Below are 27,290 nucleotides of genomic sequence, written 5' to 3'. Positions count from 1 at the left end.
CTTAATGGCGACATCTGTTGGATTTAAAGAGTAATTGCAGGCAACTTCAACAAAAACTGGAAACCGACTGAACCGGATTCATTCACATGGTTTTATTTAGAAACATCAGCTGCTTTAACATCTTTGGGCCGAGGCGACTGCGCTGTTTGGAAACCATTACTCCCGCTTTTGAGAACACTCAATGTCATTGCAAGTTTGTATAAGGTAGCGTAATTTAGTCTTTAGTCCAAGATTGTAGTGGAGCCTGTGATCTTGGTGTGTTCGCCTCAGAAAGGTATCTTTGTACCTCGATAATGGAATCGGTGATGACATTTTAATTGGCTCTTGGCGTCCTTGTCCAGCAGCTGCCACAGGTTGAAGAAAAAATAAGATGCATCTGCGTGACTAATTCATTGTAATCACGTGGAATGATTTGCAAGAATTTCAAAATACAAATAAATACAGTTAACAATCATATAACATTCCTGATCTGGGAGCAGATGGTTGAGTTTAAGGTCCATCTCGTGCATCTTCCGTTTGTTTCGGTACAATGTTTCTCATTTCTGCCTCACATTCCGATTTTAGGCTTTTCACTGCATCACTGGCCAGTAATATGCTATATTCAACCACCTGCTTTCTGGAAGAACCTGAGTTGATCACGGGAGTGTTAACCGGGCACCATAATGTCTCAGTATTGTGGAAGCGCTCCAGTTAATGTAAGACAGCTCCTGGGAACAGATCCTACATTTCACCAACAATAGAAATAAAACTTAATTCACGCAAACTAATTCAAACATCCTTCGGGAAGAAATTGGAATAACCCGAAATGAAAATGGTCAATGGTGGAAATGAAAACGGAAAAATCATTTCCTGTGATAAGCAAAGAACACGAACAATCTCCATCCCTTATAAACAATTTGGCGCAGAAACTGTATCGGTCAGTGTAATCAGATCACCACTAGGTGGCGGTATTACACGCGCCTGAAAGTAATTCGCCTCTAAATACGTAGAAGAAGATTCTAATAGGTGGCGAGTGTCTTCAACGTTTGATTAAAGAAACATCCAGACTGAAGAAGTGGTAATTAGCAGAAAGTCTCACTTTACGTCGCCCCAAGGTGACAGGTAATTACCTATCATGTTACCGAATTAGATATAGTCGATTATAAGATGCAAAATCTTTCATTCCGTGTAGCTAACCTAATGTTAGCAATACCTAGCTAAGCTAACACTAGCTTGCCTGAAAAGCGTCCTGAAATTTAAATATTTGTTTTTCCACGCAGCATTTTAGGGTTTTTTATTTGCGTAGATTGATATTTTTAAGCCTCTTTTTAATTATTCATACAGGTTCTACCTGCCAATAAGGCATCTTAGTTTGAAAAAAAAGCTGCAGTTTTCAGTCGTCGGTAGTGTAAATATAAACTTCAACTAGTTATTTACTATTAGTATTTATTACTTACTAACATGTAAAGGAATGGAAATATTTCACTTACTAGGTTCCTGCCAAAACTTAGCACATCAGTGAGGAATCGTGCTGTAATATAAACTAAGTGTATTTTTGTACCCTAATTGCTTTTCTTTTGTATCATTTTCAGAGTGCTTAAGTTACAGTTTCTTTTTAAGTCTTCAAATTTCTGCAACACCCCACTTGCACTACCTGCTTTACTTTGATAGCTTTTAAAACCACTTGAAGATAATCAAGAGACAATTTTCCATATTTATTCACGTACAAGACATTTGAAGTTTTTGCCTTGGCCTCTTAAGGTCAAAGCATTAACACACAAATATTAGGTTTGCTTTTGGTTCTTTAGGTATTATAGGTAATATTCAGGTCATTCTGTTGGACTGGTTTGAAGCAATTATTATACTGCTCAAATTTTTTAGCTCTACTAAACTATTACAATTCCCACCAATAGAATTCCAGGTGTTGTTTTGACCAATTAAATGAAACTGGTTAGCGCAGACAGTCGATTATATCGTACACTACTGGTGGTTAGTGTTGAATCTTTTAGTCTGATACTTTTGCATCATCAGAAATCTTGAGTCGGAGACATTGATCTATAGAAAGGACAATGCAACTGCTCGGTTGCCTGGTGTTGCTGGGGAAGGTGTCTCGGCTACGTTTACCCTGACCGATTGTTTGATCAGCATTGTATGTGTTAAACTGTGACCTGCACCTGCTCTCTTTAGTGGTGTGTGTAGCTGCGGTGTTAATGCCAAGCATAGCTGCATTATTTCACATATAGATCGATATATGATACGACCCATCAAGCTTAGCTTTGTTTGAAGTATGAAGTCATTTTTAATGTGGTCTCCTTTTACCCCATCAGCGCTGTCTGCCATTTTGTGTTGAGTTGTTCCACTAACTGTTGCAGGACAGTGACATTTTGATTAAGAAGAAAATGGAGTTCGTACCATTTTCATGACCTATGATTAATCGGTTATCAATATAGCCATTGTGCAATCATTGCTGCTGGGTAGAGGGTCCTGGACAAAAAACAAGTAAAATAAGAGGGAGCGTTTCTGTGGTTTTTGTGTCTGTGTGTCCAAACCTTGTCTATAGAGTTTAAACAGCCATGGTTTGTGATGTTAAAGCGTTTCTAGATTTTAAAAGGACGCAAAGACTGCGGTTTTATGATAGTTTCTTCTGTGTCCAATGTTTAGCCAAGCCTGTTCAGAGGAGTTTCCAAGACTTTCCAATCTTATTCAGTATTATATATGTTTTTTGAATCGTGCTGTACATTTAAAACCTGTACTGGTTTGATTCATGAATTTCCTGGTTGTTAAGGAGAGGGAACAACAGGACTTTATGCAGTTGTTTCAAAAGTTAATTTTACGTACTTTTTTGCATCCTAGTGTTAATCAAATTGTGTCTGCCGTCTGGGAAAACTGGGTAAACAGGCAACCAGTAAGAGTAATAAATAGTCACTATTTCAGGCTGTGTACGTTAAAGGAGCGGGTTTCCCCCCTTCAGTGTCCTCAAGTTTAATGTGCCTTTAAAGTTTAAGTTCTTATCCAACAGTGAGTGTTTTGCCATCGTCTGAAAGCTCCTGTTGTGAGTAATTAAAGGAAAAGAAGTTCTCCTGTAATAGTGTCTCTGCTTTCCACCTCTCAGCCTTGCTGTGCACAGAGACAGTACTTTGCACCTTGCTCCTACCCTTTGGCTGGAGTCGGGTGCTACCTCCTCCGCCAGGGATGGCACCAATGGGACCCATTTTATGTTTGGATCTGTGGTTGGTGCTACTGTTTTGACAACTCCGTGATTGACTGGGATAAAGCATCGGGCACAGATTTCCTCCAGTGTCTCGTTACAGTAGCGGACGTAGCTCTTTGCAACTGGTTCGCATCAGCAACAGTTGCACGGCAGCTTTACCGCCTCGACTTGGCCGTCTACGTTTCAGCAAACGGACTCTTTCAGCAGTTCGATTTAAGTTGGACACAAACCACTGCGTCGGTGTCTTGCAATGTATCACCAACATTCACAACCACAGGGGCCACCAGCCTTTTCTAATGCTCCGAGGCCTCAACAGCTGCCCCAAAACCAGCACCAGAATCACCCTACACCCAGCGTGATCACATCACAGGGCATGGACTTCCAGTTTCCTCCTCCTGCACGGCTCCCTAATGAACTGCACTCTGCCCTAGCTTTGCATGGCAATAGGGACATGGACCACCGCCCTGTTGACAACAAGGACCTACCAAACCAACACCAGGGACAAAGACCAGGATGTGGGATCAGTCAGCATGGAAACTACAGATCCAATCCAGTCACGCTTAACTCTGATAACCATTCTGGCCATCAGCAAGGAGTTGATTGGTCAGGTTACCAGCCTCAATCCAAGCTCTTCATTTCTCCTCCACCTCATCGTGGCCACGTGCCTCAAAACCCGGTGGAAAAGCCCCAGAGCAGCCATACAGGAACTCGCATCCCAAATTGGACTGGCCCTGCTGCCAAACACCTAATCCCCCACAGTGGTGGTGGAGATGGTCAGAGTTTGTACACAGCAGAGAGTGCAGGAAGCATTTTAGCTAGCTTTGGACTTTCAAATGATGACTTAGAAGTACTAAGTCACTATCCTGATGAGCAGCTTACCCCGGATACATTACCATTCATCCTCCGCAATATCCAGATTAACAAGTCGGGCGACCAAAAATCCACTGCTGCAACTTCAACATCTTCATTCTCACGGTCCATTCATAAATTGTCTCCTTCCGGCCCCTCGCCACTGGTGCGTTCTCGCTCCCCAGAATTGCCAAGCCTCTTAACTGTTACACAGACGGCGGGAAAAGTCATCGACTACGGTCACGCCAGTCGTGCAAAGGAAGAAACCGAGTCCAGAGAGACTTTCAGAAGAGAGCAGCTTTCCAGCGAAAGAAGAGTCAAACTATTCTCGTCTTCCTCAACACCTCCAAAGGTCAATAAGACTGAAAGGCAACAGGTTAATTTAAAACACACTAACCCGGGCAAACATGGAGACCAGGACTATCGCAGGACAAATAGTGATCATCGCAAGAGCAGCCGGTCACCCGGAAGAGAATTTCCACCTTTGGCCAAATCTCGGAATCTAGACAGAGACTACAGGCGCGAGGGACCGAAACCAAGGCTCTCACCGAAGAGGAGAAGTGAAGAGTCCTTGAGAAGATCTGTTCCTTCTTCTGATTCGAAACAACATGGCAGCGGCAAGACTCCCACATTGATAAGCGATTTCTCATCTGTGGTGCCAAAGGTGTATCCACATACCTGCTCCTTGTGCCACATACAGTGTGATCAGGAAAAGGTGAGTACTAACAGGCCCCCGTGCCAATTTCTGTCAGGAATGCCTTCATTTAATGATGATATAATCACCTGCTCAATGCTGCTGGTGTGTGTGTTTGAATAATAGACATTTAGCACCAGAGAATGAGAGGATGCAACTCTCCAAAGAGCATTTAAAAACATCATCCTGATCGATTTAGGTTGAGTTGCAGTGTGTGTAGTTGCCCTGTCATTGGGGAGGGGGGGGTACTCCCAACAAGTCCTTCAAGGGATTCACTTTCTCCAACAAAGCACCTCTTCAATTTTGATGAATAGCTAGAATCTGGCAGGAGAATTCAGCAGCAACAGTCAACAATGTAATGAAGACATAATGGTTTTTTTTTAGTCAAACATGTTATTGAGGTGATCTAAGATGATCACAAAGACCGCAGTGAATCAGGTTGGTGACCACAAATAAGGAGCTGTAGGTAGTCCTAATGTAAATATGTATGCATGCAGGTCTGGAATGATGTTTTCTGGGCTTCATTTACAGCCCACTGTAAACACTGTTTTGAGTTTTGGACGTTGTACTTGGACATAGTTTCAGAATGGCTTTTTTCAAAAAGCACTATGATTGTCCTTTTCTTTTTCCAGTGTGAATGTGTGTAATATATTTGAAGGAAATGCATTCTATCATCTTCATTCATTCTACACTCTACATTAAGATGCTATAAGTCCGTTTTCAACATGCTGTAAAATATATTTGGCGTATTTAAACTGATCTGGCTCTGAAGAGCAGATAAAGGTGCATTGCCTTGGAACACACGTATGTGAAGAATCGTTGTACTTTGGTCATGGGATTAAAGTGGATCTTTCTAAGTTACCTTACACAAATCAAATAAAAGTGACTCTAGAGAACAGCTTTAATGTTTTTGTCTCAGTCCTTTAAAAATATGTTTCTGAGGTTGGTCTTTGCATCTTGATCAACTGTGAAAATGTTAAAATACTTCCTGTCCAGTTGATGACAGCAGATGTCTTCTGTTTTTGTCTCTTTCAGGACTGGGTTGACCACAGTAACACTGTCAACCACATTGCTGCCTGCAGGGAATTGCGGAACAAGTGAGGAAGAGTCATTCATTTTTATATTCTGATGTTTTTTCCTTGTCTGTATTGGTAATATCTAGTCTCTAGGGTCCAAAGGGGCAGCATTAAAAGTCCTAGGTTGGCACTGTGTATTTAGCTTAGAAATACCTGTAAATGTTTATCTGTTTACTCATTTTGGTAAGAGACTGTTCTTGTTTGATTGCATTTGCAGCATATAAAATTAATTTAAATGCGCTCGAAGCAGTGAAAAACATCAGTTTACCTTACTGACATTGCAACATGAAGTTGTAATGTTGCCGAGCAAAAAAACTGTATTTGATTTTGATTTTAATCTCATGTAAAATTCTGTTTTGTATACCTTTTATAGCATATTTAGGAATAGGTTTATTGATATCCCATTGTTCTTGTTTCTCTGTGAAGGCACCCAGACGGGAAATCAGATTTTCCAAGGTGAGTTTCGATGGCTTCCAATAATACTTTAGATTATTTGTTTCAGCCATCTGACGTCAGACTCTTTAAGGATTCAAACTGTTCAAATTTTAAGGGGCCTGTTTAATCACGCTGGACGACAATGTGTTTCCTTTACTTTTTGAGCAGCGTCTTAGTCACTTTCAGCTCTTTCACTGGATTTGTCTGAATGGAATTTGTTTTCATTGCAGCCGGAGTGGACGATATGGCTCCAGGGCACTCTGGGATTCCAGAGATCACTCTCCAGCCCATTCAAGGCCCCGTTCTTATTCCCCCCCCAAAAGTCCTCAGAGCACACACAGGGAGGGCTCCCACACCAACAGGCCTTACAGGAGGCCGTACTCTACCCAATATCATCCCCAGTATCGGAATTATGCAGGTATGTAGAACTCACATTTTAAAAGTTATTTCAGCTCTAAATTATGTTAATGATGTTGGTCCTGGTCTGTTTTACTGTCACTCGGTTAATTATTAGGTACAGCTGTCTCAGTTGTTAAAAAGCTTAATTAACGATACCTGTATCCAGCACATCACAGCTTTTTTTTAAATGGTAAATAGAGATTCATATAACCCGTTTTCTGAATAAGAGTCACTGGACTGGAATATGTAATTGAGTAAGCCTATAAAATATATAGTGTGAAGTAAATGGGGTTATCCTGATGGTTACAGGGGGTCCTCTTCATAATCGTGGGAAACGTCCCCACGACTATGTGACCAAGTCCCCTGGTGATGAAAGCCACCATCCACCCTTCGCTAAGGTCGTCCACAGCTCTCGACATGAACCGTTACCGTCCAGTAAGAGTGCGGTAAAACCGAGAAGTAAAGCCTCGAAACTGTCGAGCACCAAGGCTGCTAACTCGGTGGGTGTTGTTTTTGTTTCCTGACACGCTACTCAAGCTGCATCACATGTGCAGTGTCTCTATCCATTTTCTCCCAATGATCCCAGTTGATTATTCATTTACATTGCAGGATTGAATCACACGTGAATTTCATTAACATCTTTTTTCATTTTTCTCGTCCTTTTGGTTTTAAGAATGCCAAGCCTTCAGCACCCGAGAAGAAGAAAAAAGGAGTGACCGCTGCGTCCCAGCACTCTGCCATTTCAGGACGGCTGGTTTATCTAACGGACATCCCGAAAGATGCGTCCGAGGAGGAAGTCACAAACTTGGTTGGGTCTTTTGGCAAGATCAACAACGTGATCCTCATACCCTGCTCTGGAGAACAGAGCGACCCTGATGAAGGGCAAAAGGTTCTGATTTAAGTCCATTGCTATAGCTCAACAATCTCATTTTTGCATAAGAGTGTCATAATGAAAATATTGTGATTTTATTATTTTTTCTTTTATGTATTTTTATACGGTAAGATATTTCCTAAGCAACCAGCTGCTGGCAGGCAGCAGAGCGGAGCTTGATATGGAGAAAAAGCTACGCAAATCATCATTCTGTCTAACGTCAATATGCTGTTGATGTGTTTTGTTACAGGCATCTGTTTGCATGGTCAAAGCTGAAGATGCTCGGAGTCTGGCTGGCTCAACAGAACTCTTCATCAGGCAACAGAAACTCACAGCTTCAGTCGCCAAGGTGCTGTAAAAATCATAAATAAGAAAAGAAATGTAGCATGTAAAGTATTTGTGCAATTAAACGTGGTGTCCCTTTATTATAGAAACCTGAGGGGAAACTATCTTCAGATACTTTAAACAGGTTTGTCACTCTTAATTGATTATGATAATTGATGAAGCCATTATGTTATTCATGTGGAAACAGGGAACTCTTGACTGTTGTCTCCAAGCTCCTGATTTGTCTACTTTTTCTCTTGTCAAATGCCTTACTTGTGTACTTAGAAAGCTTCCCCAGATCTCTGTCAGTCTTCCAAAGCTGTCAAGATTTTGTCCTCTTGGAGAGTAAGCAAACATGCTTGGCTCCTATAGCCACGGCCTTCGAGGGGATTCACAGTATCAGTGATTCCTGGGACGGCGCCGTTCTGCAGAAAGATTTCAAATGTTGTTGCTGGTATCTGCTACTGATCAGCACTGTTGTTTTCACTCTGTACTCTGCGTCTGGACATCCTGCGCATGTTCCACCAGCTTTTAATGGTCCTTCCTCTTAGTTTCATGTATGTGGTAGATTCAGTTGGGTAGAGTAGCACTACAATGGTTTGTTATCTCAGAGTCCATGCTGAAAACACTCTCCATCCATACTCTTCCAGATTAGAAGCGTACATATTATTAAACCATGTTACCGTCTTGCCTTCTAAACCCAATTTCACTTTGTTCCCTGCAGTCAGAACAGTGCAGAAGGAAAGACTGAGCTTGGGGTGTCTGACAAGGTAAAAGCATGCCACATGCTTTTTATGGCAACACTTTTTGTATAAAACTCTTAAATCAATGTACGGTAATCCTTTTTACAGAATGGATTAGTCTTGATCACTGGCCTACCTCAAGAGGACTGGTCAGAAGCTGACATCGAGAAGTTAGTCCAGCCTTTTGGAACGCCGTCTCACATGATTCTTGCAAAGCAGATCGGAAAGGTTTGTTATGAACACAGTAAATGCCGTGTTGTTTGTCCATAAACTATTGTTGCACTGCAGTTTTGGCTGCTGGGGTCTGTGTCACTGTCACTTAGTTCCTATGCAGAGAGAGATGCATGTCAGGCTGTGATGTGGTCTGGAAAGGCTCCGGCTGAACACAAACAATAGCTGGAACAGCCGCAAACTCACAGACTCATTTTGAGTACCGTATTTCGTGCCTTTGATGCACAACAGATCCAGCACTTTAGATTTACATTACTTGTGAAACGGTTTGTTGAATAATCAATTGCATCATTGATTTCTGGACATTCTTCTGCTATGGTCTTGTTTTTTTTTTATATTTGTCTAAAGAAGCATCTTTCCTTTAGGTTCTGTTCTATGTACCAAACAAGGAAGTTGCTGAAGAAATGGTGAAAGTCAACACTTCTTCGTCCCTGAAGTTTAACGACTGTGACCTGAAGATGAGACACATCAATCAGTTTGTCAGTCTTTCCACCCCGGTATGACCCCTTTTACTTCCCTGTGTGCTATTGTGGTTCTTATCTGAAACAATAATACTGTGAAACTCTTTCCAAAGGTGGCTCTTTACAACTTGTTGATGGGATCCATAGACCAGTCGGTGAGTATTTATCTTAACGACCTATGTAATTGAACAAAATCTTGACACATTTGTCCCAGCCCAAATGTGGAGGTGAAAAACCATTTTTTCATTGATAGAAATGACAAAAATAGCCCTATTCTTACTGTTATAAATGAGAAATTGTTGTGAGGATATAAAAATATTTAACTCAAGGGTCGTTTACAGTTGTAAGGGTTGAAAAACGGTCATGAACTGCCACGGCCGTTTGAAGTTTAGGTCCAATCCATTGCTTTGTGTTGTTCAGGAAAGTCCTGCTCAGGTTGGCTGGAGCAGCCTGCTGGTGATCCAGAATGTTCCCCACACGTCTAATGGCTCCACTGAGGTTCAGAAACTAGTGAGACGCTTTGGCACAGTAATCAGGAGCCTGGTCCTCCATACTATGGTAATAGTTATGCAGTTGTGCTGTGTTTGTCCTCTTATCTGTGTTAGTCTTTTGGTAAACCTTTTCTACATGTTTAGGTCGTCTGTGAAATGGCGACTGCAGCCATGGCGCTGTCCGTCTACAAACGCTTCCAAGGCTTTCCATGTATCATCCAGAACAACCCACTGCGTTTTTCACGCAAACCTGACCCCAAAATCGGCACACAGAGCAAAATAATCTCTGCACCCCAGTCGGAGGTCAGTGACCCACATTGTAGATTGTAACTGAAGTATGAAAAGTATGAAAATGCACATATGGGGAAAAAGAGTGAAGAAACTCTTTGATTCTTCAAAATGGGCCTTTGCCTTGTCCCATTGAGGGCCGTCTCATGCTTGTCCGTATTGATTGGATTTAGGTCAGCTGAAGCATCTCAATAAACCAAAGATCTCAATTTTGGACTCACCAGACCAAAGTGCCGATGTCCACTGGTCTAATGTCCATTGCTTGAGTTTCTTGGCTAGAACAAATCTCTTTAGCTCGTTGCTTTTCTCCAGTAGTGGAGTCTTAGCAGCTATTTGACCACAAAGACCTGATTCATCATGGATTTGAACAGTTATCAAATAGGACTGTCAACTGTGTTGCAACCTGACATCTGCAAATGCAACTGAGAAGCGATGCCTGTGAAGTGTGAGAGAAGGGTTTGCAAAGCTGTCATCAAAGCAAAGGGGGGCGACTTTGAGGAACCTGAAAAAATAAAACGATTTCACACATTTGTTTGATACATAGTTCTATATATCTTGCTTTATTGTTTTGATGTATTCAGTGTGATTCTACAGTGTAAAAAATAGTATAAATAAAGAAAAGACAATGGATGAGAGCAATGAGCTCCCTTTGTTTTCAGGATAAAGGTCGGGACTGTGACATGGAGACAGGAGAAAATAAAAGCGATGGCTCCAAAGGAGAAAATCCTCCTGGGGACAATGTAAAGATTCCACCGACTCATGCAAAGGCACCTTCGGCAGAGCTAGAGATTCCTGAGGTAAAGTTTCAGGAATACATCCGGCCACGGATGGGCAAAAGGACAGGATGGACCGATTTTTATTTTATTTTCGTTATTAAGCATAAAAGCAGAGTAAATGTAAATTCACTCCTGTGAGGTTGTGCTCAACAATATCATTGTATTTTATATTTAGAATGTGGAGAACCTGCTCTCTGATGAGTGCCAAGTCAGAGCTGCCAGCCAGTCCAACAGCGCAGCAGCATCTAATGACGGAGAACACGAGGCGGCTCCACAGGAAAGCAAACAAGTCAAGGTCACAGCAGAGGCCAAAGAGGAAGTGGAGGGAGTGAAGCCACAGGAGAGGGAGCAGAAAGCAAAGGAGGCAAGGAAAGAGAGTGATGCAAGAGAGCACAAGGAGCGAGACAGGAGGGCTTTGGAGAAGGAGAAGGTCCCGAGAGAACGGGACCGCGTGGAGAGAGTTCGCCGAGAGCGAGACAGGAAGGAAGAGAAGAAGAGGGAATGTGAGAGGAGGGAGCGAGCCAAGACGGACAGAAAGAGCACAAATGCCGTCAGATCATCTTATCGCTCGCAGAAAACCTGGAGAGGTGGAAAGCAGAACAGCCCCAGCACTGACGCCAGGAGGGTGAGACACGAAACAGCCTTTTATTTGTCATTTGTGTCTACAACTCTTGTGTAGAACTGCACTAAAATCCCGTTTATGTCCTCTCCTCCAATAAGACGGATACCGAGGAGTCGGATCCATTCCCGTTTAACATGAGCGACTTTGTTACTGTTGATGAAGTGGGAGACGTAGCTGACCTCCCTCTGCCTCCATCCCCCACTGTTGCAATGGAAACTTCCCCAGAAGACCCCCCCACACTAGCACAAAAGGATGGACAGACGGTACCACATTTTATAGACGAAACAGACGCGAGTGATTAAACCACGCTTCCCTGTCCTGAATATCGTGATGTGATGTGTGATTTTTAGGTGGAATCAATAACGGTGGACGCTGTACCTGTGGAGTCTGACGACCATGAGTCGGTGTGTGAACAAGCACCACCTGTACAGGTGTCACCACGTGACTCTGAGGAGACCGCTGAGCCACCGGGTCTTCCCGCTCCGACAGGTACAGCTGCTTACTGTCGATGGGCTTCGGCGAGGGGAAAATAAAGTAATTTGGTCCCTGACATCTGTTTAGAAAATGAACCGACAGCTGAATTCTCTGCTGGGGCTCAGCCGTCTGTCGCAGCGCTTCCTGAAGAAAGTGAACGCACCTCCAGCAGCTCAGCCCCTGGAACAGAAGCCGAACCAAACGAGGGAGCAAACGGTCCGCACAGCACGGAGGAGCAGGACAAACCGGCGCAGGTGAAGGACACCAATGGAGACGTCACACCTCCTGAGCAGTCAGGTACAACCGGGGCTTGGTTTTCTCTACACGATGTGGTGAGAACACCACCATAATCCAGAGAGCTGGCCTTCTCCTCGGTCACCCACCCATTAATCCAGGGTTGAATCGATGCAGTAGAATTGAAGAGCTCTTGTTTCCCAAAGGAGAGAAAGAGATGGACAAATCAAAGAGTGATGACCAGAGTGTGAAGGAGAAAACAAATGCAGCATCTCCTACAATCGACGACTACTCTCTCCCTCCCTTCAACCCTCACAACCCTGTTGGTAAGATTACTTTCATTTATATGTTCTGGCCTGTAGTTGGCGCTGTCAGCCAGGTTTGGACTCTGAAGCTTAAGCACTGGATGTTTATTTCCCTTTCCACAGGTATGGAGTTCTTGGCCCCTAAGACGGGATTCTTTTGTAAGGCGTGCAACAGGTTCTTCAGTGGAGCCAAAGAGGCTGAAATGGCGCACTGCAAGACCCAAAAACATTATGATAACGTAAAGGTGAGCACATTCGTAATGTTGCCAAATATTGGGCCCATAACGACGCAGTGATGTCAGTATCGTGTGTAAAGCACATTCATGTTTAAATAGATTATAACACTCCTATTTGAATATTTTCCTGAAAGTTTGCACACAGAATTGATGATGTGTTTTTGGACACATCTTTAAAGAGTGGCAATTACACCTTCTTGTTCTTGAAATTCTAAATGTCCAGTAGAATTTCATATGGGCTCCTGTAATTCAGGTGAGACCAGAAAGTCACGTGGTCTCAGCTCGGCTCCCTGATGTGTCTCTCAGTGAGATCAGGAGCCCTAAAGCGTCCCCAATGTTGTCCTCGGGATGAATGTCAATGATGTGTCCTAATGATGCGTCTCCCTGCTGTTTTCCCTCCCAGAGTTACCTGCAGACTAAGAAGACGGGGGCTGCTTCCATCAACTGAACACGACTGTCTCCACCTTTTTTGTGATTTACTTGTTTTCCCACCAACGATCGGTTGTTCTGTTTCCATTTTATCTTGTGTTGATTTTTCTTGTACAATAAGATCAAAATAAAGATGACATCATGTGGAAGACGTATCAGTCGGGCTAATCAGCTTTTGATGTGTTTTGAGAACTGCCTCCCGCTGCATCTGAGGACTCTCCAGCCTTTGTTGGCAGGTTTTTGTGTTTGAACTGTGGGTTTTATTTTTAATTCCAGCTCTACAGAAACCTGTAAAAAGCCCAAAGCAGCTGGGATTCCAAAAATAGACTAAACCTTTTATGTAAATTTCTCCGGGACTGTCTTTTGCGACTTTCGTGATTGTTTAAAAGAAGCCGTGTTGCTGTGCGGCTACACCTGTCGAGCAGGTTGGATTGGATAATCCTTGCAGGTAGGGGTTTAAGACGTCAACACAATGACGAGACAGGAAGCTGAGATTGAACAGGAATGTGAGCGTTGAAGAGTGGCAGCAGGAAGCTCACAGCTCGACAGTTGCTTCCACACACTTGTGGGAATTATTGCTGCCCTTATGACAAGGTAAGATGTTAATTCCTCTAAAAACGTCTCTGTGGCGCCATCAAGAGTTAGTGTTACCATTAAAACAGCTGTGGAGTGAATCCACATGGAGACACTTGTGACAGGTTTATCAGAGCTTACGTGACTCGTTACAAGTCCAGGTCGGTCTGAGTTTTGTCTCCATAATATGAAATGCAGGTTTATCTGCAGAGGGATGTTTTAAAATATAACAATTAGTTGTGGCTAAGCAACTTCTGGGTCATTTCAAGCACAGATGTGTTTGGTTCTGCTTAGAAACGACCTCCTCTCACTCTGGCTTCTGTTCCTTCAAATATCAGCAGACCAGAACAAGTCAGGGCGGTAGTGGCTGATTCTAAACGTGAACGTCTCTAATCGTTGAATCTGAGCCGAGGCAGGATTGGAGGCATGTTGAGCCCTGGGGAGGAAGCGTAGAGGCCATCTTAACCTCTGCATTCACGCAGGTGTGGGACGCACCGCTGCCCGTAAACGTCCTGCACACTTCCTGTACCTGCATGATTCACAGCCCACATAGACGTTTTCCATGCATGTTAGTTTTTTTTTTCATTTATTCCTTTTTATCCTCACTGACAATCACCAGATTAAGGCGATAATGAATTTATCAAAATTAAGTCACATTGCTGGAATAGTTTCAAGGGGCGAAACAAACAGATTTTATCCCACGTTTGAGAGGATTAATGGTAATTATGATCGTTCTAGTAATTACTTCAAATAAAATGTTTTTATCTCATTAAATGGCAAGTTAATATTCAAAGATTTGTATATATTTCTTTTAATTTAATATGTGGGCCACATACAATATTGAGCTTTGTGAGTTAGTCTGGGGGACGTTGTTATTAATGAGTTTGAAAATCTATGCAGGTTCAGTAATTTGATCTATTTAGTTATTTTTATTAAACAGTTCGTTTAAATGACTGATTGTTGTTCAGTTGGCTTAAATACACTCTCCTTTTACTTGTGACAGAAAAATTGAAATAGTCTGGACAGAAATCCACCACTTACCGCGAACATGTGAGAATATGAGAATACACCCTGCTGGTGTTAAAATGATCTTCTGGGTTGTCAAAGTAGCAACAATAATGCTAATGGAGAGGATGAACAGTAGAGGGGGAATTGCCCTGCGGGTTGTTTTTATTCACTAATGGATTTCTTCATTTTTACTCTTTAAAGTGAACTTGCTGACGTGTTAGACAGATGGAATCTAAATGTTCCCACCAGGCCAGAATTTCCTGATCTTGTGAAAAGACTGTTTGTCATTCCCGGTTCGCATGTCAACACCATCATGAGCACACACTCACATTTTCGCAGCGCCCTGCAGAAGAGAGGAACCCCCAGAGATTTGTACTGGGAGTAAATCTCAAAGCTCTATTAAATCAACCCAAACGAGGTTGGAGAACAAAGAAAAGAGCACCACCACCACTAGAGTCTTAAAGTGGGTGGATCCACAAGATCAGGAAGCAGATTCTGGAAGCAGAGGCCACCTGATGACTTCCACAGATGGGTGATGATCCTAAACACGCCTTAACGTCCACGATGGGCTCTATTTAAACATCCTTACAAAGTGAGACGGGTTTTGAGCTCTTGGCTGTTGGCTCAGCTGCCATTTTGAGCCTGGTTGCAGCACCTGTTGAGGTCAGATCTAGATCTAGAGATCCCCTCCTTTCCACTCCCACAGCGCTCCACGCCTGCTCTTCCCAGTGAGGGAGACGTGAGGCTTCATAAAGGTGTGTGTGTGTGTGTGTGGCTCATCGCCCTCTTTGTGTTTTCAGTAATGGCGCTGGCTGGAGCATTTCTGTGTGAGGATCAGTTCACGTGTTCCATCTGTCTCGAGGTCTTCGAGAACCCCGTCTCGACTCCATGTGGACATAGCTTCTGTCAGAGGTGCATCTCGTCCTACTGGGACGGAGGACGAGGGGGCAACCGTGTTTATTTCTGTCCCATTTGCAAGGAGTCCTTCCGCAAACGTCCAGAGCTTCACATCAACCGCACCTTGAAGGAAATCACCGAGCAGTTCAAGCACATCGCGTCCGCCGGGAGTCCGGAGGAAGGAGGGGACGGCGGAGGGCTCGGACGAGGGTTGGGGAAGGATCCTGTCTCCCAGTCTCACCTGACTCTGACGCAGAGGCCAGGGGAGATGCCCGAGAGCGTCATCGCCGAGATGATGACGCGTTTTCAAAGAATGCCTCCGCCAGCAGGGCCTCACGCTCCAGGAAGTGTCCAGCATCCAGAGAGTCCAGTTGCTGACCCACCCCCCTACCACACACCACCTCCACGCCGGTACACATTACTGTCTTCCTTCCAGGCCCGGTTCACGTTCACGGGGGGGAGTGTTTATCACGAATGTTCACTTTTGTCAGGTACACTCTGAGCGGTCCGAGCAGCTCGTCCCCTCCTCTGCCTTTGTGTCCCGTCCACCTGAGAGGCCTGGAGTTCTTCTGTCGCACTGACAACATCTGCATCTGCAGCACATGTGTGGACAAAGCAGATCACCGGGGACACAACATCACCCCCGCCAAGAGGGAGTGGCAGATCAGAAAGGTGCGTCCCTCTCGCTTTGGACCTCAAGGTCGCCAGAAGACAACCATCTAGTTGGGGTTAAATATAGGAAAGTGTTTTAAATGAGTGAGTGGCACCATTCGTCTGCAGGAAGTGGTCAATCTGTCCCACCAGGAAGACAACTCTGGGAAATGGGGTCCCAGAGGACAGCAGGTGTACGGAATATGGGCCTGACAGGACTGGGTTGATGAGCACTAGTCTCTGGTGTCTCTTGGACATTTTAATACAATGATATAAAATACATGCAGAGCTTATAAATGCAATTATGTTGTCTTAAATTTGGTTAAAAATGGTTATTTGCCACGGACGCGTCATTCCAGATGTTGCCTGACAGCTGCGTGTCCATTTCCATTGTTAGAATAAGTCTCTTTGTCTCTCTCCTCAAGTCCCAGTTGGGTATTTCTGAGACGGAGCTGAGGGATCTCCTCAGTGAGAGAGAGAAGAAGGTGGAGGAAATACAAGAATCCTTAGAGGAGATACAGGTGAACCTTGTTGTACATCAACATACACATAATAATAACGTACTCCGGGAATAAGGGAACCATTTTTTTGCGGGCGGTTGGTGTCTCCTTTAGGCTGCGGCTGAAAGCCAGACAGATGGAGCCGTGGGCGTCTTCTCCAAGTTCATCTCAAGCCTGGAGCGCTGTCAGGCAGACGTCCTGGAGGTACGCGAATCATTCCAACACAGCGGAAAAGCACTCAATTACTCTTCATATGCTTTGTTGTCGAGGGCATTATTATCAAATTGACCAAAATAGACGCAGCCAGGTTCGAATCTACCAGACCCTGAAGAACGCGCGGCCTCGCTGTCTCCACAGGTGATCGAGCTGAGTCGGCGTGCGGCTGAGCACAGAGCTCAGAGCCTCCTGAAGGAGCTGGAGGAGGAGATAAGTGAGCTGAAGAATAGGAGCGCGGCCCTGAGCCTGCTGACTCGGTCTGAGGACTACGTGCACTTTCTCAAGGTGTAGAAACGCCGTCATGACGTTGATCTGTCTGGGGGACGACCGCGTTCCCTCTTTCATCTCGTATAAAATGAAAACGTCTCATTTATCAACCTACAACGGCCTCCATATCATTGAGGCTCTTTTCCCAGACTGTAAGTCTACGTACTTTACGTCTTGCAGACATTTCCTGGCCTGTCCACACACCCGCCGACAAAGGACTGGACTGGAGCGTGCGTGGAGTCCGAACTGACCTCAGGGGCCGCTCTCAGGACCGTCGGTCAGGTTATGGAGCAGATGCAGGAAGAGATGCAGAAACTGCCGGAAAGCTGTACGTCTTGTCACATTTTGAAGCAAACGTCAGTCGCACCGGCGTCCTGGGTTCAGCCGATTTCTCCTCTCTCGTGAACAGGTCAGCGGATCCTGTCGGACAAATCTGCGCCCAGGACCAACCCAAGTAAGCGCGTGATGAGTCGTGGCTGGAGGTGAAATGATCCAACTCTTGCGTCCGTGGGCGATACGTAACCGTAGGTAACTGTGATCTTTGGTGTTTGCAGAAACCAGGAGGGTTCAGGAATATGCAGGTATGGTTCTCAGCCTCCCTGGTGTCTATCCGGCTGTAAGAAAAAGTCCCGGAACCTTTGGGAATTTCATGGCTTTCAAACTCTCTCTGCCTGTCAGCCGATATCACTTTGGACCCCTACACGGCCCATCCTCGCCTCCTCATCTCACCGGACGGTAAGCAGGTGTTCTGTGGCGAGCGGCACCAGCAGATCCCCGACAACCCAGAACGTTTTGATCGGGTGGTGTGTGTGCTGGCCCACCAGGGCTTCAGCTCGGGGCGCCATTACTGGGAGGTAGGTGGTAGGTCAGTGCTCGGGGGTGGAGTCAAATAGATGGGGAGCAGAACTATTCCACTCACAGGTGCTGCTTCCAGGTGGACGTTGGGGGGAAGTCCGATTGGGACCTGGGAGTGGCGAGCAGATCCGTCAACAGGAAGGGCAAGATCACCGTAAGCCCCGCCCACGGCTACTGGTTCCTCAGTCTGCGCGATCAGACTGAATACGCCTTCCGAACCGAGCCGTCGACCAGCCTGACGGTCAGCATCAGACCGTCCCGAGTTGGGATCTACGTGGACTTTGAGAAGGGGGTGGTGTCCTTCTACAACGTGGAGGCCAGAGTTCTCATCTACACCTTCACAGATACTTTTCCTGACACCATCTATCCATTCTTCAGCCCCTGCACCAATAAATCGGGAAGGAACGAGGCGCCGCTGATCATCCGTCCTGTTGCAAACACAGAATGACGTGAGTCACACGCCGCACGTTGCCTGACTGATAGTTCCTCTGAACCGGTTTTACACCGGCTGGATCTTTTTTCTAATATTTGGAACAAGTTTTTAGCTGTTTAGCAGTTTCTCCTCTGAGGACGGGGGGAGGTTCAAAGACTGAACCGGACAAATATGTACATCAAACAAGACAGAAACATGAAATGAGCCAATTTTAACAGCATATTTTTAAACATATTGAAGTGATATGTGAGATAACGGCCCGTATTTTCAAACCGGACCATAACCTTTGACCTTCTGGTTCAAATGAATGAGTCATAACATACTGTCAACAGCTCGTTTTGTTATAGTGACAGCAGGAAGCTGCTGTTATTGAATAGAAGCAAAAAATCATTTTCATCATTTCAGGATCAGTATTAGCATCTACTAAAATGCTGCCAAGCCATGTTTTGAACCATCGATGCTGTATGAACTTAAACAAGTGCATTATTTCTACATGATTACGATTGCAGGAGTCTTATGTTTAGCTTGAAAAAGGAAAGAATGTTAATAGAAGTCTCCATTGGTAGGTGGCCAGCAAGAGCCTATGCATGATGCTCTGTGTGAAGCTGCAGCTGGAAATAAGTTTTTGTGTTTGTTTTAAAATTAAGGATCATTTATGCGCCATATGGTCATGTTAGGGAAAATTAAATCCAAACCAATCCTGTGTATGAGGAGCTTTAGTCTTTTTGTTTGAAATGATTCCTCTCACCCAGTGATCATATTTTCTCTTATTACAATTTCAGAATTAATTTTCATTGAAGCTTTCAGTTGCCTTTTATTACAAAATACATTCTGCAACATGTCAACTTTGTCATCAACTTTTTCATCAAATCATGAAGCTGTAAAAAACTAATTTATTCATGTACTTTTCCCTGTGCTTTCATTTTTGTTACCCATTTTATCTTCCCGAATTATAGTTTTTATGACATTATGACATAAATTGATAAAATGAGTAGCTTACTTGGATGCAGTAAAATACGTTTCTCTGGCGGCCTCTGGTGGTTACCATCGAGATTACAGGCTCCCCCGCGCCCCGAAGGCTCGTGCTATAATCGGAGGCGTCCATGATAAAAGGCGTCCAGTTAAACTTTATTTACACCGAGCTTGAGCCTCGTACGAGCGAGCAACAGCAGCAGGAAACCACGTGTGTGTGTGTGGTCGAAGATTTAACCAGTGTTAAGTGTAATTACTCTAAACGGACAGAAGATGGCGCCATTATACATCTGTGGACGAAAAAGGCGAATTTCGTTGTTACAATCTGACGCAGGAAGTCTTTTGTCATATCACGACTTTATTTTCCAAATCTCTTCAGCAACAAACTGGTAACATTAACACAAACAAATGAACACAAATTAGACCACAATAACCCAAATGGTCACAGTTATTCCCCAAAGTCAGTTTAAAATGATGGGGGAAAAGACCACTCAGCAATGTGACAACCCAGCACACCCCTTCATAAACACTCATTAATTTAAAATTAAAAACAGCTTTTCTGTTACTTTAAAGGGAATGTGCCACCTGCATTTTCCTCATTTAATCTTCCACTTGCTTTACTGTTAACAGAAGGTTTGACCTGTTTATGAGTTTATTGCACTAGTCTAATAGTAAGAACAGGCCCACAAAAGAAAAAAAAACTGCAAGAATCAGTTTGACATCGGAAAAAAGACTCAAGTTATCCTGTAAGTAGTTTTTCACTGTACCGTTTGCTGATATACACATACTGCAGAATGTCCAATAAATATACACACCTACATCACATGTCCTCATCATACAAGTTACTGAATATTTGACATGTGAAGGACACACACACACACACACACACACACACACACACACACACACACACACACACACACACACACACCTTGTGCTGCCAACTTGAGTGCAAAAATAGACTTTACATGACAACTTAAGCAACAGCTTGTCAGTCTTCCATACACATCAAAATCTGGCTGCTATAAAAGGGGAGAGTGTAAATCTTGAAATCTTATTTTCAAAAACGTATAAACTGCAGCTGAAGTCCAAACCTGTGAGGGTGTCGGTCCAGATCCCACAGCAGCTCCTCACAATCCCAGAACCTTAATACCTGTGGGCAGGACTTCACTGGAAATGTGTCCGTTTTGGTCCCAGATTTAACCGATGTTAAAATGAACACATCTTTAAACGCTGAAAGTGGGATGTTTTTTCTGATTTTACTGCAATCGTAACACCACCAAATAGCAGTGATGGAAATAAATGAACGTTTGCTGTGTTTAAATGGAGAAATTGTTTAAATAAATTACACAAGTAGATAACAGAAGCAGATGCGGACACTAGTTCCAAATCAAACAAAAAGGTCAAGCAGCCACTGGCGGGTTTGATAAGTGGAAAGGAACAGAAGAGCTGCCACACAAAAGAGAGGAGGACAGAGGCTAAAGCAGCGGCTCACAGATGGAAATCCACCCTCTTCAGCTGTAAGAACTCATTTATATGTATGTTCCTGTCTGTTTTCCTCCCCTTCCCTTCCTTCTTCACCCATCTGTCCATCATTGTTACACAGGCTGCTTAAATCAAGTTGTTTTTGTACGGTTGTTTCACTACGTCACTTCTCATTTTCACCGCTCTTCCGTTTGCATTCATGCTCCAAGCGATCCGAACCAGGGTTCGTTTGCTCGTTTGGTCCGCGCCAGAGTTCAGATGAGCTCCCACGCAAGCTAAGTGGGTTTGGGTCCTCGGCGCAACCTACTGACGACAGGAGCGACCCCAGAACACCTGAAGGGTGGCCGGTGATGAGGCTCCGCGCTCGGGACCTTGTTCTCCGCACCACCCCCGGCTGAAGCTAGACCCAGATCTTCAGTCTTAACTAATCAACCTTGTCACGGCACCAGAACCGTCCTAGGACACATATGTTTGGGCTTCTGGCAGGGACTGGCCCGTCTCGTGTGGCAACGAGAGTCCCGCCCCTCCGAGGCCGTTTGTGCCGCGGCACAGCAGGACTCTGACGGACGGCGGGGCGGTGGTGGGCGTGGAGCTGCTGCTGCCGGATATGGGGCCGTTCAGGTTGCGATAGGACCGCCGACACAGCAAGGACGCCCTCTGACGTTGGGCGGGCACGGCAGCAGAACCGCGGAGGCACACCGAGGGGAAATTCAGACCTACCAGGCAGCAGCTGGGACAGGACACCGCGTCGTCCTGCTCGGATGTGCCGCCGGGGTCTGATGTCATGAAGTGGCCTTCGCTGTAACTGTTGGACGCGCCCCCCCCGCCGCAGCGCCGGCCCATCATGGCGGCCAAGCGGTTGTTGTTGTCCAGTCGCGGTAGCGGAGGCAGCAACGGCGGGCCGCTGAAGACGGGAAGTGTCCAGCCATTGGTTTGGAAAGCGGAGGAAGTGGAGCTGGGTTTGTCACATATGGACTCTATGGGAGACTTGGTGCAGTCCATAGGTTCAGTCAGGCGCACGCTTGCCTCCTCCTCTTCCTCTAAGCGTTCCAGAGACAACGTCCCTAACTCCAGAAGGCCCGAGTCGTCTTCCAGGGTAACTTCCTTTCGTGTCGACTTTCTCTCCTCGGCTTCGTCTCCCGGCAGAATTCCGTTTTTAACCCTTTCCTCGTCTCTCCCGTTGTCACCTTCCACCCATGCGCCCGTTCTTCTAACACCACCTTCCTCCAGCTCCAGACCGTCCACCTCCCTGGACAAGGATAGGCTCCTACCCAGCTCCGGTGTACAGGGGAGGGACTGGCATCTCCTTGGCAACGACCTGCAGAGGTGTTGGGGGGCGCACGGGTCCCGAAGCGCCGGCAGGGTGAAGGTCAATGAGATGACCGACTTGCTGGGCGTGTCCAAGAGCTTACAGCGCCCCCCGTTCAGGTCTTGCCTGAGAGAGAACGGGTTGACCCGGGCTGGGGTTCCGTGGTGGGGGGAAGTAAAGCCCGCTGGCCGCAGCACGTCCGACTGACTCCTCGCCAGGCCTTGTGACTGGTGGTTGCGGTTGCCTGGGTAACAAGGAGAGCTGCGGCGCCGGTACGGGCTGACGTCCACTTCTGCGGTCTCTGGACCAGGGAGAGACGGACGTTGTGAGTGAATGTGGGAGCTAAAAGACCTGCGAAACAGCCTTCAGGACGCGTCTTTTCTGGTCCGCTCACACAAAACTTGGATTTTACACATCGTTAAAACACATGCAGATAAAAGATCAAAATAAATTCGATGAAAACGAGCGCTAAGAGATCAAAGCAGTCCCAGTTTGTCATCTGTTATTTTCCTTCAAAGAAACCAAGTTTTACCGAGTGCAGCTGGCTTCTCTTCCCCCTCGTTCATGGCTTCCAATTCCACGACGATGTCGGCGAAGCAGGGCCGCTTCTCCGCGCTCATCTGAAATCAGGGATGATGGCGTCACGTACGCGCGGCGGCCACACCACACATCCTCTCCCACCACAAGCGACGCGTGCTTACGTTACAGCAGTTGACGGCCAGGTTGAACAAGGCGGCCGGGCAATCGCCCACCATCCTGGCAAACGCGTCCACGTGCAGACCGAAGTCCTGAAATCACAAGCGACGCCCTGAGAACAGCTGCTCGTGCAAGCGCAATAGGGAAAAAAAAACCACGACGCGCGACGGCACCCACCTCCGTCCGGGGTAAGATGTCTGGGTCGGCCTCGATCCGAGCGATGATCTCGCACAGGATGATGCCGTACGCAAAAACGTCCACCTGAGTGGGAGACCAAGGTCCAACATCTCAACCACTGACATCACAGCAGCAGACTGGATCACAAACACAGAATCCTGAGCCTGATCTGAGTTTTACGTAAAAAAAGCAACTAGACTTGTGAGGTCATCGGACCCACGTGTTCCGTTTGATCCCTCGTTTCATAGATTTACCTTCTCGTTGTACAGCTCCCCTCTCAGAACTTCAGGAGCCATCCAGTAGGGGGAGCCCACGATGGCTAAAGGCTGTTTGCCAGCGCCGTCACTGTAATTACAGCAGCGTAGCTTTAGCTGTAGCGTACAAACCACCACGGAACAACTTCCCCTTTGCTCAATAGCTGAATAAAGACCATAAAACAACCGCACAAGCCTCATGAGCCTCATCAAGCCTGAGCAGCCGGCAGTGTTCTCTGGCCGGGTGACATCAGAATGACATCAGGGCCGGTCAATGTAGCTCTTTCATGGGGGGGGGGGGGGTTGGCTGCGAGAGGACGGAACGTTTCATCACACTGACCTGTAATCGGGGATCTTCTCAGCCAGGCCAAAGTCGCCCACCACGGCGGTGAAGGTGCCATTTTCACAGCGTACCAGACAGTTCTGCACGGAGAAGGTCCAATCAGAACACGTCTACGGGCGTTACGGACGCGTGCGCGCACGTTCACAGCTTAAAGAGGATGGACTGTTGATGTTAATGAGCCTTAGTGTCAACGCATCAAACCAGCCTATTTTTCAGTCGATTGTTCACACGTCGGGCTGAATCTTGGTTCTTAGTGCAGTAACGTCAACACTGTACCTTGGAGGTGAGGTCTCGGTGAAAGACGCCCTTGCTGTGCAGGTAGTGAAGCCCCCGGGCAATGTCCAGGGACAGACGAATTCTGGCGCTCCACGACAGGTAGAGGTCACTGTCCAACAGCTGCTCCAGGTTTCCTCCATTTATATACTGCAAAAACAGGAAGATTGGCAGACATGAAGGGGGGAAAAACTCTTTTCTGTACCTCAGAACTAACAATGGTGAGTTTAAATGCTTTATTTTTCTATATAGGTTTTTATGGTACCTCTGTCAGAGCATGTAATTGGCCTTCGTGAACGCAAACGCCAAGAAACCTAACGAGAAGGATGGATTTATGAAAACAACCCTTTTTTAGAGACGTGTACTTTTCTTCTTTTTTAATTATTGGTGCTCTTGTTTTGGAACATATGCAGAAATCTACCGTAGTATGTTGGGGTGGCACAGCCTGTTCATTAGCTGCACTTCTCGCAGCATGTTGGCTTTGTTGCTGGCCAGGGTGTTCATTTTAAGGGCCATCACCTGCCCTGTGATCCGATGCTGCACCTGAAATATGACCAGAGGAGTCAGAGTCCAACAAAGTGACAGCACAATCAAAGATAAATGGCACTGAAGACAGGAACGGCTACTCAACAGATATTGGCAGTGCAATCCAACCTAGCATAACATGCTATAACTGCTGCATTTTCCTTGTTGGTCAATGAGAAAACAAAGCAGTGGTGAAAGCAAAAGAATCTGTTTGAAAGCCAGCTGTTCTTATACAGAAAATGTTTATGATTTATATTCATAAATCTAATCAGCTTTATAAGAGAAATCAAGTAAGAATAGTCCTTATTGATCACTGCATAGATAGAAATTAACACATGCTAACTTACTATTCTCAGCTTGATGGTACTAGCAGCTAGCCTGGACTTTCCAATTTAATGAGCTGTTGCTCGTATTACTGTAACTCTTTCCAATTGTTGTTTATTGACCTCAGACTGAGCTGTTTTATATTGTTTAAACGATGTCTGGGATTAGCGTGATCGGTGAAGAATGGCAGTATATCAGCTATTGGGAGGGAGGTCATGCGTGACTGAAGAAGTCACTGGTAAACTGTGTCTGCAGCCAGCGTCTGAACCCACAAGCGCACGCAGCCGTGTCTGTGACTGTGTCTGTGTGTAATAATAGTGCATCACTAATAGGCTTTTGTGGATTTCCCATCACTCCCCCTGATCTGCACAAATCCAATGGGCCATTACTGAATCCTGACTACAGCAGACACACACCACTGAGTTCCACTGGGCCAAAACTGCCTCACAGCAAGAAAAAAAACAAAAAAAACCTCAAGCATATATATTAAATACAGCTGGCGTGTGCTGCTGTGTTGCAACTGTTCCACACAAAAAGAGCAGCACAGAGGAGACGAGGTGAGAAGACATCATCACTGAACTCCTGCCATAACCTTGACATAAAGACAAGGGCAGGGGAGGGGGCTGCAGCACCCCCTGCTGTCAGGAGGTGGCACAGTTAAATATTTTTTTTATAAAAAAGACATTTTTATGTATCAGTGAAGATGAAACAAGTCTTGAAATGAGCCCCACATAGAGAAGAGAACAACGTTTTACCCCTCTTCTTATTATTTGAAGGTTAAAATGAACCACGGAAGCTGCTGCCGTCGTCGCCGGCAACCATCACTTACCTTGAAGACCTCCGAGAAGAAGCCCGAACCGATCTTTTCGCAGAAGAAGTCGTCGATGCGCGCCAGGCTGGACACGGCGCTCCTGAGGGCCCGGTACGAAGACGGGCGCATCCTGTTGGGCGCGTGAATGCTGTGGAGCGGCGGCTCCTCCAGCCCGTCCTCTGGATCACAGAAGGAACACTCTGTGTGGAAGTCCATGTTGCTCGTGTGCCCCCCGCCCCCCCAAGAACAGAAGATATCTTGTTAGTATGAACTAGTCCTGAGGGACAACGCCGTGGCGCTTCCCACCGCCATCGTGTCAGGAAGGACCGAAACAGCTCCAGTGACTTATGGAGGCGAGGATCTTTCACGGCTTCGCTTGAGGAGCAGAATAAACGGCGACTTGGTCCAGGTCATCATTCTGAGGTCATCTGCACCGTTCATGTGAGCTCCTGGGCAGCCTGGCGGATGCTCCGGAGTCCATGGCTGCTTGTCTCCGTCATCCCCTCAGTCGAAGCGGCCCAGAATGGAGATTCTACCGCACAAGGGGCCCGGAGCCCGGCGTCCACATGCTGCTCCCTGAGAACGTGTAGGCACAAACAGGAACACGCATGAATGGGACAATCTGCCCACGGTGCAGCGAGGACCGACACAACAGACCCTCTGACACGGATACGTGCGCGGCTAGCACCCCCGGGGATAAACTCCCACCTCCGCTCAACCAGGCTTACAAATGCACCACGACACGATTAACCCCTCCGACGTTCCTTCTATTATTATTTCATTTCATTTTGTTTAAGAAAAATGGCAAATTGACCGTCAATTTAATCCCCACGCTAAGGTTTCTGCGGCTAACAGGACCCGCTGCTACCCACCGCGGCTATCAGCGACGGAGGCCGGACGCTTTACCTCACGTCGGTCCGAGCCGATGAAACCCTCCGGGCGCCGGGAGAGGAAGCAGAAGAGCGGCCGCAGTTTGTGCTCCACAAGGCCGCTCCTAAAGGCGACAACAGCGATGAATTCTCCCAGAATCGAGATGGTCAGAAGCGGAAGTAACTTCCCGCTGTGCCCCCCCTCTCGCGCTCTGTCTCTCTCTCCCCTTCTGAGCGCACGCGCGCTCCGCCAAGCACGTACGCTCACGCACAAGCCAAGGTGTTTATAGTTTATAAATACGTAAATTGTGCATTATTACAAGTTGATGAATACGACAATAATACGTGGAACGCTGGGTGGTTTCAATGGGTTTGTTTTGGTGTTTTTTGATCAACGACGACAGTTTTGAACCTTGTTTTCGCCCTAATTCTTGGTATTTTTGACCTGAACTATCCGAGAATAATACAACGCAAGACATACTGTATATACATATATCACAAGCCCGGCGATGACATCAATGTGGCATCACGACAATACCACCATTTATAACACAGAATTGTGTCACATCAGATTAAATTGTGATTAAATTACAATGGTGACAGCTGGAAATATTGGGTCAGATGACGTCAAATCTTTTTCTATCTGCTAACTAACCCATAAGTGCAGGGTTTGTGTTTGCGCGTAATTAACGCCAGGAATGAATCTGAAGGTAAAAGAGACGCA

General features: G+C 45.9%; 3 protein-coding genes across 5 annotated transcripts; 2 read left to right on the top strand and 1 right to left on the bottom strand.

Moving 5' to 3' along the window:
* Positions 1-962: 962 nt before the first annotated feature.
* LOC105417645 (zinc finger protein 638-like) lies at positions 963-13,277 on the top strand. The gene is made up of 23 exons (XM_011612502.2): positions 963-1,101; positions 3,092-4,754; positions 5,769-5,830; positions 6,236-6,265; positions 6,475-6,662; positions 6,953-7,143; positions 7,317-7,532; positions 7,765-7,863; positions 7,946-7,983; positions 8,563-8,608; positions 8,690-8,809; positions 9,178-9,309; positions 9,387-9,428; positions 9,694-9,831; positions 9,909-10,067; positions 10,712-10,849; positions 11,004-11,453; positions 11,549-11,713; positions 11,801-11,939; positions 12,012-12,221; positions 12,365-12,484; positions 12,587-12,708; positions 13,103-13,277. The coding sequence occupies exons 2-23, from the start codon at positions 3,441-3,443 to the stop codon at positions 13,145-13,147; spliced, it is 4,164 nt and encodes a 1,387-aa protein (XP_011610804.2). The 5' UTR covers positions 963-1,101; positions 3,092-3,440; the 3' UTR covers positions 13,148-13,277.
* A 126-nt stretch (positions 13,278-13,403) lies between these two features.
* Positions 13,404-19,432, top strand: LOC101070374 (E3 ubiquitin-protein ligase TRIM39-like). Of its 2 annotated transcripts, none has more exons than XM_011612503.2 (11): positions 13,404-13,722; positions 15,510-16,017; positions 16,098-16,278; positions 16,683-16,778; positions 16,872-16,961; positions 17,115-17,258; positions 17,421-17,568; positions 17,650-17,694; positions 17,795-17,821; positions 17,919-18,094; positions 18,175-19,432. In XM_011612503.2, the coding sequence occupies exons 2-11, from the start codon at positions 15,512-15,514 to the stop codon at positions 18,541-18,543; spliced, it is 1,782 nt and encodes a 593-aa protein (XP_011610805.2). In that variant the 5' UTR covers positions 13,404-13,722; positions 15,510-15,511; the 3' UTR covers positions 18,544-19,432. The 2 variants fall into 2 exon arrangements, with proteins under 2 accessions (XP_011610805.2, XP_029706512.1); XM_029850652.1 differs by lacking the exon at positions 13,404-13,722 and adding an exon at positions 13,769-14,183.
* Positions 19,433-19,836: 404 nt separating this feature from the next.
* Positions 19,837-26,792, bottom strand: LOC101070608 (dual specificity testis-specific protein kinase 2-like). 2 transcript variants are annotated; one of them, XM_029851015.1, is made up of 11 exons: positions 26,570-26,792; positions 25,716-26,273; positions 24,459-24,580; positions 24,303-24,351; positions 24,041-24,187; positions 23,762-23,844; positions 23,422-23,512; positions 23,168-23,251; positions 22,996-23,082; positions 22,827-22,914; positions 19,837-22,595 (listed from the first exon to the last, which is right to left on the bottom strand). In XM_029851015.1, the coding sequence occupies exons 2-11, from the start codon at positions 25,911-25,913 to the stop codon at positions 21,442-21,444; spliced, it is 2,103 nt and encodes a 700-aa protein (XP_029706875.1). In that variant the 5' UTR covers positions 25,914-26,273; positions 26,570-26,792; the 3' UTR covers positions 19,837-21,441. The 2 variants fall into 2 exon arrangements, with proteins under 2 accessions (XP_029706875.1, XP_003972152.2); XM_003972103.3 differs by having other exon boundaries at positions 26,604-26,792.
* Between the last annotated feature and the right edge of the window lie 498 nt (positions 26,793-27,290).

This window comes from Takifugu rubripes, chromosome 17, assembly GCF_901000725.2.
Source record: "Takifugu rubripes chromosome 17, fTakRub1.2, whole genome shotgun sequence".
Lineage (NCBI taxonomy): Eukaryota > Metazoa > Chordata > Actinopteri > Tetraodontiformes > Tetraodontidae > Takifugu > Takifugu rubripes.
The sequence above is the reverse complement of the archived record's forward strand: the minus strand, read 5'-3'. Positions and strand labels throughout refer to the sequence as shown.

Excerpts from the sequence above, each read along its gene's own strand:
- LOC101070374 (XM_011612503.2), top strand. The coding sequence starts at position 15,512 with ATGGCGCTGGCTGGAGCATTTCTGTGTGAGGATCAGTTCACGTGTTCC. Across the intron at positions 16,018-16,097 it reads CACACACCACCTCCACGCCG|GTACACTCTGAGCGGTCCGA; the intron begins GTACACATTACT and ends CACTTTTGTCAG. Across the intron at positions 17,569-17,649 it reads GCAGAAACTGCCGGAAAGCT|GTCAGCGGATCCTGTCGGAC; the intron begins GTACGTCTTGTC and ends TCTCGTGAACAG.
- LOC105417645 (XM_011612502.2), top strand. The coding sequence starts at position 3,441 with ATGTATCACCAACATTCACAACCACAGGGGCCACCAGCCTTTTCTAAT. Across the intron at positions 9,429-9,693 it reads TGGGATCCATAGACCAGTCG|GAAAGTCCTGCTCAGGTTGG; the intron begins GTGAGTATTTAT and ends TGTGTTGTTCAG. Across the intron at positions 12,485-12,586 it reads CAACCCTCACAACCCTGTTG|GTATGGAGTTCTTGGCCCCT; the intron begins GTAAGATTACTT and ends CCCTTTCCACAG.
- LOC101070608 (XM_029851015.1), bottom strand. The coding sequence starts at position 25,913 with ATGGACTTCCACACAGAGTGTTCCTTCTGTGATCCAGAGGACGGGCTG. Across the intron at positions 23,513-23,761 it reads GAGAAGATCCCCGATTACAG|TGACGGCGCTGGCAAACAGC; the intron begins GTCAGTGTGATG and ends CTGTAATTACAG. Across the intron at positions 22,915-22,995 it reads TGGCCGTCAACTGCTGTAAC|ATGAGCGCGGAGAAGCGGCC; the intron begins GTAAGCACGCGT and ends CCCTGATTTCAG.